Here is a 17,468-nt window from a genome sequence, read left to right on the forward strand (position 1 = left end):
ACTTCCATCTCTCCTTTAATTTAAGACCAGATGTACAAAATGGTAAAGTTAGAGAATGTGTTCATCAAGCTTTCAAGTGTTTTGCTTAGTTCAGTGAACTTGCGGATTCGATGGTAGTAGGCATCGATACACCATTATGTCCATAAACCTAATATATATTATCTTTTTCTTTCAATTCTAAACGATTTGAGATTACGGTTGACATCGCTCACTCTCACTCACGTAGGATAGGTTTCGACGAGTTCTACAAAATAGACAAATTGGAAAATAATAATATCGAATAAAACTGAAACAGAATGGTAACCTCCAATTGATCAAAATTAGATGGAATTTAATTAAGAAAACCAATCAAACTATTTAGAAAATAAAAGAGAGATGAGGAAAGAAAAGAAAAAAAAAGCCTTCACTTTTTTCTACAAATAGTATAGTATGCTAATTTAGTAGCTCTTGCGTTTGTGTCATGTACTTGTGCTTATACTAAAGATGAACACCAAAAAGACCATGCTCTTCAATATATCGAATGCTAAATGCACAGATTGGTCTTTGGTCTTCGATGCAAAAGAACAAAAAGTTAGAGCAGGAATGCAGTTTCCCTTTATTTACAAGAACAGTTTAGACTGGATAAGCTGACAGCAAACACAAGTTTATACATTAAAACTTACACCATAAGCAACACCACCCAGCATAATCTTTAAGCAAGTTGGTGGAAGATGGGTTGACTACTTGAGCATATGCCAGGCATACCTTACAAATCTTATTGGAAGTGTTATTAGTGACAGTGTGCAAGAAAGCAGCTTGATGACCATCGAATATTGAACTTTAACTAGGCTTTTCCTGAGTACATTGCAGCTTGTGGCACGCCATCGACGGACAACCAATTTTGCAGCAGAGGCACATGTTTATTATTTTAGTTTATGTACAGTATCAGTGATCGTCATCGACTGCACGAGGGACAGACTTCACCTGACATTAAAAAAAATAAAAATCTGATTAGAACATTCATGGGACAGAAGAAGAAAATTCATTACAGGATAATAGGCCATGTGAATGTTCAATGTAAATTTTGTGTTAATCCCAGCATTCAGAGATCATGAAGCATATCTTTTGTCAGAGCAAGAATTTCCATATGCAACTCGGTGAAGATCAAATTTACCAGGTCTCTGAACTTCAGTATGTAGAACATTTCAAGATATCTCCGCGTCTCACGCCTTTCGAGCTTTGAAACGTATTTCCAGAAGCCATAAACTCCAGCCAGTGTCATTAGCCTTTCTGAATAGATCTTCCATGTATACCTAGAGATTGTTAAACATTATGTCATTGCTTACCAAAATGTGCTGCAGCAAACCAGATGTAAAAGAGAAGCAAATTAAAGAACAAATCTTGTGTGAAAGACCTCTCTTGTATTCTACGCAGCCCTCCATCTGATATTTTCTTCCAGTAGCCAGAGTCCTCTTTGCAACGTTCAAAAAACTCCACCATGACTACAGCAGACTGATCAGGATGGTATGGATCTATATGGAAGCCTGATAATCCATTTTCAATGATTTCTGCAGGACCTCCATGACAAGTGGCAAATGTTGGAAGACCACAAGTCATGGCCTCCACTACAGTTAGACCAAAAGCCTCGTAAAAAGCAGGCTGTAGAGAAAGGATAATAAGTGATTATACAAAGTTAGGTGCAAAAAATTCATTTGATGACACAAAATTGTACCTGAACAAAAGCACCACCAGTATCAGCTATGTAGCGATACAGCTCACCGTTCCTTGCCCTATTCGTTTGGGCAGAAATCCAGCGGAACTGACCGGACAAGTTATATGAACTAATGAGCTCGTGCATCTTCTCAATCTCTTGGATTTCTTCTCTGTCACTGGATTTCTTTACATCAATGTATCCAGCAACTACCACAAGGTTGACCAATTCTCTTAGTTTAGTGCTTTTACCAAACCATTCGACCAAGCCTGTTATGTTTTTCACTTTGTCAAGCCTCGCCATGGAGAAAATAATGGGCTTTGATCGGTCATCCAAACAACCACTGAAGTAGGAAAACAAAAGTCCAGTTATTAAGTGTAACCATGAGAACCACAACATAATGAAATAAAAAGTCAGATTTACTTGATCAATCATGATTAATCAAAGAAATTATACTCCATCTGGTTATGGTAACTTAGTCTAACTTTTGAATCTACATAATTCCTCAGAAAGCACTTCCTACAACATAAAAGATAAGTTCTATCAATCTTAAAATTTGTCTGTGGAAGGAAAACAATGAATTCATGCCAAGAAGCAGAAAATGAGAGGACAATGTTGGGAAAGACCTAATAGCTGATATAAAGATTCCAAATCATCATGTAGTTTGGAAATGGCAGGACAAATGAGTAAAAATGAAAAAGCATAACAAATGAAGCTTTATCAAGATCAGGTGAAACCCAAGTTCAGGCTCATTCACATGATGGAATGTTACAGGGTATGTCCTATAAGATCTGTGCTTGGACATGCCATTTCACATGACCAGATAATGTGTTAAGCGACAATATATTAAACTTGATACTTACCAGCCCACATAATAAAAAAGTCTGTCTTCGTTGATATTGGCCCAGAATGGCTAATCCATATAAATAAATATTCAATTCATTAAACTGTGGGCAATATAGCCCACTTGTGGTGCCCCGTGTTGTGAACCAAAATTTAATATCACTCCTACATGGCAGCCACCTCAAAGTGCATTCTTTCAATTCATGCTAAACACAGTGCCGCAATTGTTATCAAACAACTATGATTAAATATCCTTCACTTGTTTGTGATTTATACCATTTTGTGTTTTGTAAATGATCACACTTCATGCCACATTGAAGACAATTATAAACGATGACAACAAAAAAAGTTCAATGACCCAGCAGAAAATGAAGTACAAAAAGCTCTGAGAGATTATATCATGGGAGTAATGAACTGAAAATTTATTTAATAGCAAAACAGACAATTATCATTATTAAAAATCAGATAACCAGTTTAAAAGGAAAATTATTACACATATACTCACATGTGCAAATCACATTGCTCTGGGTCATAAAGCAGCTTTTCAATTGAACCATGAAGAGAAGTGAGCCTCTTTCCCTTTTCCGAGTATGTAAAGTAAATACTCATATCTGCTCCAGGGGAGACTATATTGAACTTTGGATCAAAAACATCGATTCCATGGACAACACGATACAAACCAGGCAAAGTGAAAGCAGTATGGCTCTCATACTGTCCAACTGTGTTCTTGCTGAGACATCGAGGACAAAATTTCATATTGAAGATCAAGAACAAAGCCAGCATTTTAGAAGCAACAAAACAAAATTTAGCAATCAAGTCCAGGTTTAAATTGACAGCGTGTGTGTGTGTGTCAAAAGATAGTACATCAATTGCCAGTATTTGTCAAAGCAATCTAACTCGGTCGACCATGTGCAAAGAGAAAGCATACACTTCAGTATTTGTCAATGAGTACATCAATAGCCAGATAAGGTTCAAAATTAAACAGCAAATTGAAAAGAAAGGCAAGATGGGAAAGCCTGATTTGAACAACTAGAGTAAGCAGCATAAATCAGTACTACATCAAACTCTAAATCCCCATTTAAGGTTCCATAAATAATGGTCTGACAAATTTTCATATGGCTTTGATATGTTATCGTGAGTGTCAACAAGACTTTATAAACAATTACCTTGTGACTATACTATCTAAATTTTGTGAGGACATGTAAATGTATTAAGCTCTGGGGGCTTAACGGCCATCCAAACTGTACTATTTTGAGCTCTGATATGCAGGGCCTCCTTTGTAATAAAATTTTGAAATAGATATATTTTTCCTTGGAGAAAAAGGACAATAACCATCAAACTAGAAACAAAAAGGTGTGAACAAGATGTCAATAGAGAAAATGTGCGACAACACAGAATGAACAGAACATCTCCAAATGACAAAAGTAGATAAACAAACTTAAAACATACAGAGAACAAAGAAAAAGTACCTTCCAGCAATTTCTTGATAGGTGCTAGTGATTATAAAATCTGCATTATTCATAGCAATTAGATCAGCAGTGAACTGGCATGAAAAATGGTATTTGTCCTCAAACTTTCTCCAATATATATCTGAATCTGGATATTTTGTCTTCTCTAGTGCATGAGCAATGTTACACTGTACAAAAGTTTATCAATTATATATGTAAATACAAAGTTCAAATTGATGAGAACGTGTAACAAAGATATGACGACCAGAGAATACCTGGGTGATTCCCAGTTTATAAGCTAACAAAGATGCAACAAGATTCCCATCACTGTAATTTCCAATAACGAGATCTGGAGTGCCATGTAACTCTGCAGCGATCTCACTTGCCACATCCTGGTAATAGGATAAACTGTCAATCAGCAACCACATATGTATGCCAATCCAAATGATTAAAGGAACATCAGTGAAAAATTATAAATAATTGAATTCATCTGTTAGCCAAATCACAAAAGATATTAATTATAACATAATCTCTGGATTATTACATCCAAACAATGAATCTTGTTGACAATTTTTTTCAATTTCTAGTGAATATATCCATAGTGAGTCAGAGATGAAATCCTCCAATTCTAGTTTTAAATACTGAGATGATTACATTCAAATTTTTTGGCATTTGAGGAACAATATGAATGAAGCTTCTAGTATAACAATCTCAGAATGCCATAACATAAGTTTTCAATAACTATTAAAACCTACTTCATATATTTCTAAAGAAGCACTTCAGTTATCTTGCCATATCAAACACTAGAACAACGTTCAAATCTGATGTGTCAACATCCACACAACAACTAAGAAGACCCAAAATACGAATGCATCCAAGTAAGATGTCAATCATCAATAAACAGAGAACTAAGTCAAGATACAGAGGAAAACCTTATAAATCACCATTAAGGTCGGTCATGCAAGCAAGGTTTGACCTACTCATAATTGTTAGGTTGAGTCACATCAAACCCTTTACACAAATACCATAGCAACTGTTAGTGCAGCTTTTTGTTGTCCGATCTGAATGTTGATTCGGGGCCAACTAAGGTTCCTTCCAATGCTAACTTTCCCCAATGCTGTTCAAATCAGTAGCTGAATCCTCCAAACCTAAAATTAACTTAAGCATTAGAGGGTCATTTGTCAGGAACACCCTTGATGCAGTTCTGTAGGGTTCGGCATCTTAGGGGTCAGCAGGGTTCAACATCTTCGGAGTCAGACAAGTTTGACATCTTTGGAGTCTGACAGATCCAGCACCTTTGGGGTCGGACGACTATGGTGTCGACCGAGATTGAATTGTGACAGATGTGGAAGGAACCTCGGTTGGCTCCGAATCAACACCCAAATCGGACAACCAAAAATTGCACTAATAGTAACTTATGGTAGTTTATGACTTCAATCATGTTAGAGTTTAACCTCTGACATGATTGTTCATTTCTGTCACATGATCAAACCCTTCAAAAGAAGAGTTAGATACACAGGCATCTTGAACTTCCATCTATTTCTTTTCTCCAGTTATGTGAACCTTCTTTTTGATGCTTGAGCCAATCTTATCAACATCAAGAGCAGGAGCAGTAACGTGACCAGATCTCATATTAATGGGAAAACATCTGTTGTGACAATATTCCAGAAGTATGCAGCTGTTGTCGTGTAAATAGAGCAGAAGACACTTGTGTCTTCTAGATATCCCAAGCCAAATGAAGACACAGCAAGAAAAGAAGGAAAAAAGAGAATATTTTAGATATCCCAAGCTAATCCAAATAAATAATGTTTCTCTATTGTTGACATCCTTAAAGGATCAATATACCATGTTTTAAACCCTTCAAATTTCCAAACAGCCCTAAACAGAAACCTATATCTAAACTCTTACTGAAGGGCCGAAGGCAGACTTCACAAAACCTAATTTCAAAAAACTCTGGGCTGCATCATGCACCAAGTAAATCAACGAAGTCCTTGACACTTATGTCACTCTCTTTTTTCTGTTTGGTGCTTTTCAACCAAACAATTAATGAACATATGGTCGGAATATAATTATTAGGAATTCAACAACTCTCGAGAAAGAACAGGGATGAGAGCGAATAAGTACAAAGTGGTTCAAACCTTTAAGGATCGTCAATGAGGTATAAGGTTTTACTCTGTGGTTCATCTGAATCATGTGTCCAGATTCTATGAGCAAAAATAAACTAGAAGATGTCAATCAACCAGTAAGATTTCTTTATCTTCATGATTATGGTGATGTTGTTTCATTAAAGTACCCTAAACCTTTTTCTTTGCCTCTGTCCATTTGTATTTTCTCAGCAGATGTAATGTTTGTTCAGTAAAAAAAATCAAGAAAGATATGAAACAGAATATAAGCTAACTCATGTTGGCACAAGTGTTATGATACTTATTAAAAAGTTCCTAGTTAAACCTCAGATCACCAAGGAAACAAATTCTCCTGAAGAATGAGTAAACTTCTGCTTTTACACCACAAAATAGTGCAATAGATCAGGTAATAGAGAAAAGATGCACAAGTCCAACGGTGTGCTAACTGTTTATCTAAATCATGAATCAAGGCAGGACCTTGGGAATCTAAAGAAGTTTCATAAATTTCACCTCTGTGAATGTCTCCAAATAAGGCCAAACATCAAATCTTGAAATCCATTTCTTAAGAATTCCCTTTTCAGTTCTAAAGGGCACCCGCAAGATATGAGTATGTTGTGTTCCACTGACTCTTTCTAGCCGCTGATTGCATGTTGTGCCTTTTGCATCAGGTATCAACCTAGTAACCTTCAATAAAAAAAAGTTAGCATAAATAGGAATTTTTATATAAAAAAGCAAGTAAATATATGTACACAAAAGTTTTTGGCTGGAATATTATTCGTACACAAATATTGATAAATAACACTCATAACATCTACAAAGCCAATTATTGCATTGGTGATATCTTCAATGAGAAAACAAACACGAAGAATGGACTTCAACATTCACTCACGATGAGGATTTTAGGATCAATATCTAGCCCTTGCTTTTTTATCCTCAGAAGCATCTCATTTTCCAATGCGCGAACTTGATCCAGTATATAGACAACCTGCAAGGGAAATGCGACATAACTACTTGTTTTAATCCATAATCCTTAAAATGCACCAATAAGATAAAGTTCTCTGTACAGTTGTTGAATACAGTTGAATTGAAAAGAAAAACATAACCATATTTCACTATAGGAATACTACCTGCCCTCCAGTGTCTGGCAAGCCTAATACATTAGCTTGGCCAAAGTATCCATGGGGAGATAAGATTACAACATTGAACACCATTGGAATTCTCCCCAGAAACATCTCCAGAGTGGAAGGATCAGGAGCCTGAAGAATGTCAAGAAGAAGATGAATCATTTCAAGAACATGTTGAGCTGTGTCACCCCAGCCTTTCTCCAAACCCATCTCTTGAAGCCTGCAAGTAAAATCATAAGAGAATATCAACAGGCTGGCTTAAAACTTAAATCATCTTGACAAAAGAGCATAAAAGGCACTTTTCCATGAACTTTAATCTGCATAAACTGATACTCCTAAAAGAAAACTCAAAACAGTTGGGTTGAACCAAAGAAATAGAAACCACTTAAGGAAAAAAAAAATATAACTCTTTTGTAACAAAAATAATATCATGCTTTGGTATTTGACTCCTTTCTGCAGATAAGAAGTTGCACTCAGGTACATTCTATGTCCTGTCAACCTTATACAAAAAGCGAAACAGCAAAACTGGGTTATATTAAACACTGTTAGCACTAAAAGGACACCTGATACCATTTTGAGGTTGATACTCATATTCAGATTGTGTTTCCTTTCAAAATAAGTAATACATAGATGCAATTTCTTAATTATATAAAAACTTAGTGAAACATTAGCTTGTAAAGAATGTGAATTCTGTTTGGTAAAAAATAGCAAAACTGATGAACATTCTGTGTCAGTCATGCAGAGCATGGTTAATGTTCAGATTGTAAGGTGCCTCAGCACCTGCCACCTAATCAAAATATATGTTTTTTATTGGCACTCCCATGACATCCACCAAAGAAAGAGGTTCCACTTGGAACTACCTCCAATTATAAACCCTGTTTTGGTGTTGTATAACTGGATGTAACTATTTTCTTACTTGTAAGCAAATTCAGAGAAAGGAGTCTCCGGTATAAGCTTAGACAAATATTCCTCAGCCTTGGCTAGAACGGACTGAAGCCTGGATACACTCTGTACCCTGTCATTCAACATCATGACCTGCCCAATGCATGGACAAAAATAACTCAAACATCACATGCTGAAATGTCAAAGCTCCTAAATATTCATCAATGACTACTCTTACATGACCCTTGTACTTGTGGGCCCGGAGGAAATCCAGCAGGGGCTCCAAGCAGTCCTTGTTGCGGAACATAATGGATGAAAGGTGCCGGTTCAGGAAGAGAACCCCATTTCCAATCGATGATGACCGGTTTGGCCGTGGGAATGAAGCATTGAATGGTTCAAAGTCCAGCTCCAGCGTGTAGCGATCATCAGACCTTTCAAGTTCATTAAATAGAACACTTACTTCAGATTAAGAAAGGAACACAATCGCTACTGCAGGGTCCTACAAATAATAGTTCACCTTCCATCGACGAGCTCTTCCTTGAATTGAAGGTACTCCGACACACTCAGCTGCTCGACGCTGAGCTCATAGACATTAACCCGGACATACTCCCACACGCCAGGCCTGGGGCGGATGGCAATGGCCACGAATGGTGGAAGAACTATTGCTTCCTAATTCCCATATAAAATCCAAATGAATGGTAGTAAGAAAAAAAGAGAAAACAAATCCATGTCTAGCTCACCAGGAACCAGTTAGGAGCGAATCAAGGAAACAAACATGGTTTCGGACGTGACTATGAGTCGCCAGAAATCAAGAAAGAAGAACAAGGCGGAGGTTTCCGTCCGAACCTGGGCAGATCTGAGGACCTCCGAGAAGGGGCCCTCGGAGAGCTTGGTGCGGCCGTCGTCCCCGAGCGTCGCGAGGGCATCGACGAGGTGATGCGGCTGCAGCATCCCCTTACCCTGGCTCACGAACCTGCCGACAAAAACCCCGTGCTCACAACCAAAACCCACACCGGCCGACAAAATTCGATCGGGGAGAAGAGGCGGAACCTGGAAAGAAGCGAGACGAGGTCGTTGCGGTAGGCGGAGAGGGTGTCCTCCACCCTCTCCCGCATGCTGGGGATGCGCTCAAGCTTCTTAGTCGTCATGGCTTATCCTTGCTCTCTGATTTCAGAACCAGAACAGGGGAGGAAGGTGGAGGAAGCAGTGAAGGAAGACGCGAGAAGCGAGCCCTGTCAGCAGAGCACTAGTTTAAGCTCCCGTCTCCGAGGCAATTGCCTCATTTATAGCAGCATGCGAATAAACTGAGGGCATTAAATTAATAATAATAATATTATTATTATCATCATCATCATCATTCATCGTGATCATTATTATTATTACTATTTTTTCGGTAAAAGATAATAATAATAATAATAATAATAATAATAATAATAATAATAATAATAAATGCGGCGCCGTGGGTTTTGTTATGAGTGGTTTTCGTGAAATGTTGTTGGCAACTAATTATTTTGCTAAAATATGAAATAATCAATAAAATGATTTAAAAATTATATAGAATATTAGAAGAAGAGAAATATTGAGAAAATTGAAAATATTAATTTTTTTGCAATGGAGGCAAAACTTGACACTAATTTCCTAAAATTAAAGATGTTGGATTGTTAATCTTAAGAAAAGATTTTTTATTATTTATGATTTATTTTCCAAAACTGTAAGAATTTTACTCCTGACAGTGTCAACGAGAGTTTGGTCTTTTCGAGGTTTGTGGATCTTGCTATGTCATTTTGACATTTCCACCACTGAGTAAGTCAAATTAGATCTCAAAATTGGAAGATATTGGATTTCTAGAAGGACAAGAATAAGAAAAAGGTTATTGATTTTCTTCCATAATACCAAATATCAATATATATATATATATATATATATATATATATATATATATATGATTTCAAGCTTATACTTAAAATTATAATATATATATATATATATATATATATTATTAAAAATAAATAATGGGATCAATCTTTTTTTAGTATGTTAGTAATGATCTTATCCAAGATAGATGTGACTGGAATTGGTTGATGCTACCTAATGATGTCCTGTAATTGATAACCTTATCCTATGCGACATAATCGTTTAACGTTTTCCAAACACTAATGCTGCTTGTTTCCTTCGATAAGACATGCAGAAAGATTTTTTTTATAATAAAAAAACTCTTTCGTTCGATTTTAGGAAATAATTCTTATAAAACTAATTTTTTTTATTTTATTAAGTCAGAATTTAATTATCCAATTTATATATTGATTCAGAACCAATAAATATCTTTATTTCATGCTAGTCTCTAGAAATATTTTCAATCGAGATCGCACTTGCCTGACTTCAATGATGTGCAAAAACTATATCGGTGTGTTTCCAACGATACTCCTATGATCTTTAAGTTAGTTTTGAACTCAAAATGATTCGACTTATGCTTTGTGTTATATTGCTATAAGTGTTTAAGGATTTTGACTTAACTTCGATTACAGTACACTAAATTCAGATAATGTTCGATAAATTCGACTTAACATCAATTATGATACACTAAATTCGAGATTCGATAATGTCTGACAAATTTAATCTTATAGCGAGGTGTAAATCTCGTAGTGTTGAGGTGTCAATCACGTAATATTGAGATGTCAGTTTGATCATTGTGCACTAAATTCAAGATTCGATAATGTTCGATGAATTCAATCTTGTAGCGAGGTATAGATCATATAGTGTCGATGTGTCAATCACCTAATATTAAGGTGTCAGTTTGATTATGATGCATTAAATTCAATATACGATAATGTTCGACAGATTCGACTTAACTTCGATTATGTTATACTAAATTCAAGATACGATAATGTTCGACGAATTTGTAATGATATAGGTCACGTAATATTAAGATATCAATCCATGAGATGTCAATCTTATATATATATATATATATATATATATATATATATATATATATATATATATATATATATATATATATTATCATGTTTTAAATTTATCTATTTATATTAAATCAAATGAGATATTTGATTTAGATAGAAAAGAAAATATAAAAAAGCCGATTTCCACCGTTGTGGTGTATTATAATAGTTTTCGACTGATAACACTGAGTGCTTGTCAGCGTTATAGATAAGATATAAAATTGTACCAAGTGTATTCTTATAAATCGGGTGCGGAGGTGTCCATAATTTATGGCGTTGCTACATGTTACATTGAGAGTATTATATGTATGATGTGTCGAGTGGGGCCATAAGGTCAACTGGATGCTTGGTCAACCGAGAGGCCCACAGCTACTTGAATGCCGGACAACGTTCTAGAAGAAATAGGTATGATGTTGGTGTATGTATGTCATTCCTAGATTATTATTATTATGACTATTATTTCTCAATCAATTAGCACTCGACACATTGATATGATATTTTAGCCTAAGAATATGACATGCGCCCACTAGATATGTTGCATCAACATGGTCACGAAGACGAGAAATTTTGGGGTCCAATTCTATTCTTTCGAGGTGGACATTTGAAATGAGCTATGTGAGAGGAGTATGACTCCGATCAGGGCTAAATATAGTTTTGTTAATTTTAATTGAGCGAATGTTATAACATCTCTAATCTTATAATCATTGTATTTGACCATGATTAACTTCAAGGTTATATAGTCAATTATATTATATTAAGATAAAAAAATGATAGGATGAATTTTTAAAAAATCTTTAGTTTTAAGAAATTTTTATAAAACACCTCAACTTTTATAAAATTTTGTAGATAACTTATTTTTTTTATAAATGATGATTTTACTCTTGATCGTCTTCGTACATCGACAATGCTTGCGCCTTTGGTTAGGTTCTGACTAATTATGTCTTCATCATCTACTCATCGTCGCTCAAGCGAGCCCTTAATTACCTTCACCATTAGTTGTCTTTGTGTGATAACCACACTAGCCCAACCAAACCTATAAAGAAGGAGGAAGAATGAGGTCACATGTGAGGGCGACGAGGGCCCCTAGCTATATTAGCTCGAGCACATGTACGAGAAAAGAGAAATGAGAGGGTCGTCAATGATGAAGGAGGAAGACCAATAACCACATATAAAAAAGAAGAGGGCCGCAACTGATAGTCGAGGATAGTAAACAGAGAATAAATAGACTCGAATGAGTTAGCCTTACTGATAAAGACTTTAATAGTTTCTCGTAAAGTCTTGGCTCGAATCTCATCTTCCTAGCTTATCCCTTTCTCAAAAATAAAAATCAAGAAGAAAAAACCAAGAAAAAAAAACAAACAGTCTTCTAAAATATTTTTTATTGATTCAATAAATGATCACTGTCAATCACACACGATGAAGATAAGAAGAGACAGGGAAGTTGAAGACAATGGTTAGCTAAATGATGGCAACTACACAGGTATATTAAACAGTAGTAGAATTATTTACATTCACTAATCAAGTTTTGGCATAGTAGTAGTTGACTTTATTTATAACTAAAGCAATTTTCTATATGTGAAATTTGTGTTCTTCATCATCATAAAGATAATTATTCTAAAATCATGAAAAAAAATATTATATCAGATTTTTTTTTCGGAATTTAGTTTTCTAAAGTTTTAAATTTTAGGACCTCATCCGATAATTTTTATACCTAAGTCACTAGAATGATGATGGTGATGAAAAGACATGGAGATCAAATATCATCTTCACCACTAATCCACTATATAAAAAAAAAAATCTAAGATCAATATAGGTTGATTCTCAGATGAATAAGACAATTCTAAAACAATGGACATCATGTATCCAATAGTCATATGTGGGTCAAAGTTGGTGCTTGTAATATGCCCATTGGAAGGCCACAATCCTATCCAATCCATGGAAAGTGATAGCAAAACATGTGATTCTTAAGCAGTGGGTGGGATATTTCTTTGCCCACTGCAAAAGGAGGATAGTGACAATGGCAATTGGTGGTTTCAAGCATTTTGGTTGTATGCCAACTTGTGAACTAAGGGTTAGTTTATTTATGATGGGAAATAAAGTGTTCATCTCTTTTCCAAAGTATGACATGAACAGAGGATGAATTGCACATTCAATTGTTGATAATATCAATGTAGTTTTCTAGTATTTTTAATTAAAAATTTAAACTCAAGAGAAAATTTATCTTATTTATGATAATATTTTGAGTCAGTAATTCAAACTTAATAAGTTAATGATTTAGTTATACGGATTTATCGAGTTTCTGGAGTAGGATAATACTATATATTTTTTCTTGATAAGGACATAATTTAATCTCTACATCAAATCACATCAAAAGTGGAAGAACAAATTATTTTAGACCGATATGAATAGGGTCCCATAGATAATCGAATATTTTTGAATCACATGAATGAGAAAAAAATAATGGAAACGGAGAGAATGACTCAAGTGACAAATTGGACTATGAGAATGATGAAGCAAAACCTTGATTTGGTTATTAGAGAAAAATTTTGGATGATGAATTCGATAAAATTTTTTATATATCATTTCAATTAGGAATATTGCCGAGAAAAAAAATCAAAAAGGCATAAATCCATTCAGTGATTTACAATGAAAACTTCTTCATTAAAAAAAATCCACCAATTTATGTATAATAGCATAAAAATCTTATCAATGGGCATGAAGATATCAAGAGCTTCAAATATGTGCTTATGTCGTTCGATGAGATATGATGTATTGATTTATATTCTTAACATATTCACGAAGAACAAGCTTTAGTAATTCTCATCGGATCAGTTGTTTGCCTTCAGCACAAGGTTTCTTGCTATTACCATATTCCATTATTTTGAATCTTAGAGAATATGTTATGTCTTACCATTTCTTACCATTTTTTATCCTTTGAATTCTATTAAATGTTGATCTTATGCGTGAATTCTTACCAAACATGAAAAAGGAAGGCAATATACCGTAATACTAAATCTTAGGTTAATAGACGGAATAGGATTCATTCATCTTAGTTAGTATGTTCTTATTCTTTATTGTGATGTTGAATTATGCTAAATGTGAGTGAATATACACCTTGATAAAGAATATACAATAAGCCTATTACGTCAATGTCACGTAAAACATGAGAGGAAAAAAAAACTTAAATAACTCGATGTCTCTTACTCATATGGATAGAAGTCGAAGAGATAGCTCGAGCAAGTTATCGAGTTGCTTCCCTTATAGAATATTCGTAAAAATATTTTTGAGAATCTAGGAGATAGCTTCAGTCTATTATGAGTTGTCTCCCTATGAAATATTCACATGAGTTAAAAAGTAATTCAAGTCGAACCATCTTTTCTAAGATATTCTTTTTCGTTGATGTTAATATATAAATGTACCATTAACTCTGAATTTAAAGGAAAAAAAAAAATAGAAAAGTGAACCTCGATAAGTTCCTTACGATATTGGTTTTTATGCAGATAATAAGTCAGAGAAAATCACTCTCTATTTTAGGACCACGTCACGTTAATAAAAATATGAATGATATTTTTTTCTAACACACCTAATTATAATTTATTTTAAAATTTTATGAAATGCTAATCCTAAATAAATCACCACAACTTTCCCATGTCATCATCCCTTACGGAACATAAACAAGAGTGGCATAGATGTACAAATTTTATCACCAACATGTAAGAATTTATGATTGAAAATATACTAAATAACTTGTCAAATGTTGTATATAGAAGCCTTCATGCCACCATACGATTTTATTAATCCGAGTGGATTCTAAAGGATATCTATAGGATTTTATCTTAGAAGCATCATTTGTTTTAGTCACTTATGATGGAAGAAGTGTTGTCAATGGTAGACTTTCTAAAGAGTTACTTTTCTTCTTTTTGATAAGGATCCCAAATGAAAAAAATATCTTTTATTTTTTTTTAAGTTATTATTTTTATTCAATCACTATGAAGATATTAAATATTAAATTATAAATAAAAAATTAAATATTTTAAACTTAACAAGCATATGATATTTTACGAATCTCAACGATAATATAAGGTCAATCTAATTGATTTCAAATAGTTTCATTTCAGGATTTTATTCTTATTATTATGTTTGATCAAGATTAAATATGATATTTATTAATATTAAATAAAGTCAACCTATGAGATGACATGGATGTACTCTCAAGGTGATGAAGGCAGCTTATAAGATGACGTGGAACGATGGAGCTTAAGATCACCGGGCCTGGGGGTGACGTCTCGGCCCATAAATGGGAGATGGGCTTGAAGCGAACACACACCCTGAGACCGTTCCATGGCGGCGGTGACCCGACGCGGCCGCTCCTCTCTCCTCTCCCGAGTTCTCTCCTCCCATCACTCTCCCGTGCGATCCCCGCTCTCCCATCCTCCTCCGCCCCCTCTTCCCTCACGCCTCTCCGCATCCGTCGCCACCCTTGAGGTTCCCTGGCTCGCTGGCGCGGTGCCAAGGCTCGTTTCGGCCCGGTGGAAGACGACATCCGGCTCGGGATACTCTCCTCTCAATGACCCCTCCCCTAACTGGAGTAATCGCCCTCCCAAGGAGACCATCCTCCTCGACGGCTGTGACTACGAGCACTGGCTCATCGTCATGGAGTTTCCCCAGGACCCCAAACCCTCGGAGGAGGAGATGATCGCCGCCTACGTTAAGACCCTCGCCGCTGTCGTCAGCAGGTCAGAGAATACCCTTCTTCGTAACTTGGAAAAGAGTTCTTTCTCCTAAAGTTTGGATTTTGGCTTAATCTTTAGAGGTCATTGGTTATGGAATGATCTGGTTGCAGTGAGGAGGAGGCAAAGAAGAAGATATACTCGGTTTGCACCACGACCTATACGGGTTTCGGGGCTTTGATCTCCGAAGAACTTTCTTACAAAGTTAAAGGTATTGGTTTCAAGTACTGTTGATGTTTCTGTCTGCTAGAAATGGCGGATTGTTGAATCTTAAACCTTATCATCTCTTATCGGTCATTGCAGGATTGCCTGGAGTTCTTTGGGTATTGCCTGATTCTTATTTGGACGTGCCCAACAAGGACTACGGAGGTTGGTATCTAAAGTTGTGCTTCACTTGTTCTTGTTGGTTGTTTTTAGGATATTGTCTTACATGTGATTAATTTGCTATTTTTTATTTCACAAATGATAATTACTTGTGATAATCTCTATTCTCATGTGAATGCTGTAGGTGATCTATTTGTTGATGGTATGGTCATCCATCGGCCACAGTTTTGGTTCAACGAAAGGCAGCAAACTAGAAGCAGGCCCCGACCCCGGTATGATAGGCGACGAGAGACAATGCGAGTTGAAAGAAGAGAACCAATGCGGAGGGGGAACTGGGGGCAAGATCAGAGTCAACCTGGCTCGCAGCAAATGCCCGAGAATGGGCCACCAAGAGGAGGATATTAAGGCTAGGTGAAGCTATTATGCATAGTGTTCTATTTGCAAAGTGGCTTCTTATTCTGACATTGTGGTGCTTTTTATATCATGTGAGACAGCCATCAAAGTAGATGCTCTGATTTATAGTATGATGTAAGATATGCTGCTGGAAGCTTTAATAACTTTGAATTGGCATAGAGGGAAAAGTTATTAATCCATAACTCGAACATATTCTATGCGGTAAAATTTAGTATTGCACTTGCTGTAATTTGCTTTTGGAGTTTATGTAGATTTGTTGTTTTTTCTTTTCTTCATCTCTGGTTTTCTATGTAATGTTGCTTTATCCTGTGTCTGATTTTTTTAATGTATGTTTGTTTCATCTAAAGCTGTTTCTATTGGAAAATTCTTTCAAGTAACCTGAGATTATATGGAAAACAGTCAGATAAACTCCAGGTTTTCTTTTTATTATTGGATTCAGGAGTTCCAGAGTCTCAAAGCAAGAATTCTTTATATTTAAATTTTCATCCAACGGTGGAAAAAGCTTCACATTGGACAGGTGTCCATTAAATCATTCCCCAATCAAAATCTTTTCATGATAATAGGGACATATATCAACCTGCATGTCTTAGTGGTGTTATCTATTTTACATATTGCTAGTTATGAGAAGCAGGGATGTTGCGAGATCTTTGTCCTGTTTTCTCTGTGTTGTTGTCTCCTTTGCTTCTTTTTATTAGAAGAGGTTGATGTCTATTCACATTTGGTGGTACCCTCCATATTTGATCTGCATTTATCATCCCTTGAAATTCTGAGTGCAGTTTGCTCATGCTGAAATTTTTATATAATCTTAGTTCATACAAACTGTATTAAGAACTCTAGTCATTATAAGAAAATAACAACAAATGATTTTTTTTTGCACATAATAGTCTTATACTGGCTTCTTGTGCTGTATTCTTGTTACTATACAACTCA

General features: G+C 35.4%; 2 protein-coding genes across 2 annotated transcripts; one reads left to right on the top strand and one right to left on the bottom strand.

Moving 5' to 3' along the window:
* Positions 1–571: 571 nt before the first annotated feature.
* On the bottom strand, positions 572–9,366 carry LOC135588051 (sucrose synthase 4-like). The gene is made up of 15 exons (XM_065079984.1): positions 9,161–9,366; positions 8,957–9,083; positions 8,628–8,779; positions 8,349–8,541; positions 8,145–8,263; positions 7,232–7,448; positions 6,994–7,089; positions 6,615–6,788; positions 4,257–4,373; positions 4,003–4,169; positions 3,039–3,263; positions 1,712–2,033; positions 1,394–1,638; positions 1,154–1,292; positions 572–963 (listed from the first exon to the last, which is right to left on the bottom strand). Exons 1-15 carry the CDS (start codon positions 9,256–9,258, stop codon positions 925–927), a joined length of 2,430 nt encoding a protein of 809 aa, XP_064936056.1. The 5' UTR covers positions 9,259–9,366; the 3' UTR covers positions 572–924.
* A 6,018-nt stretch (positions 9,367–15,384) lies between these two features.
* Positions 15,385–16,813, top strand: LOC135588052 (multiple organellar RNA editing factor 3, mitochondrial-like). Its single transcript, XM_065079985.1, has 4 exons — positions 15,385–15,806; positions 15,914–16,011; positions 16,104–16,169; positions 16,309–16,813. Exons 1-4 carry the CDS (start codon positions 15,412–15,414, stop codon positions 16,527–16,529), a joined length of 780 nt encoding a protein of 259 aa, XP_064936057.1. The 5' UTR covers positions 15,385–15,411; the 3' UTR covers positions 16,530–16,813.
* Positions 16,814–17,468: the final 655 nt, after the last annotated feature.

The sequence above is a fragment of the Musa acuminata genome, chromosome BXJ1-8 (genome assembly GCF_036884655.1).
Source record: "Musa acuminata AAA Group cultivar baxijiao chromosome BXJ1-8, Cavendish_Baxijiao_AAA, whole genome shotgun sequence".
Lineage (NCBI taxonomy): Eukaryota > Viridiplantae > Streptophyta > Magnoliopsida > Zingiberales > Musaceae > Musa > Musa acuminata.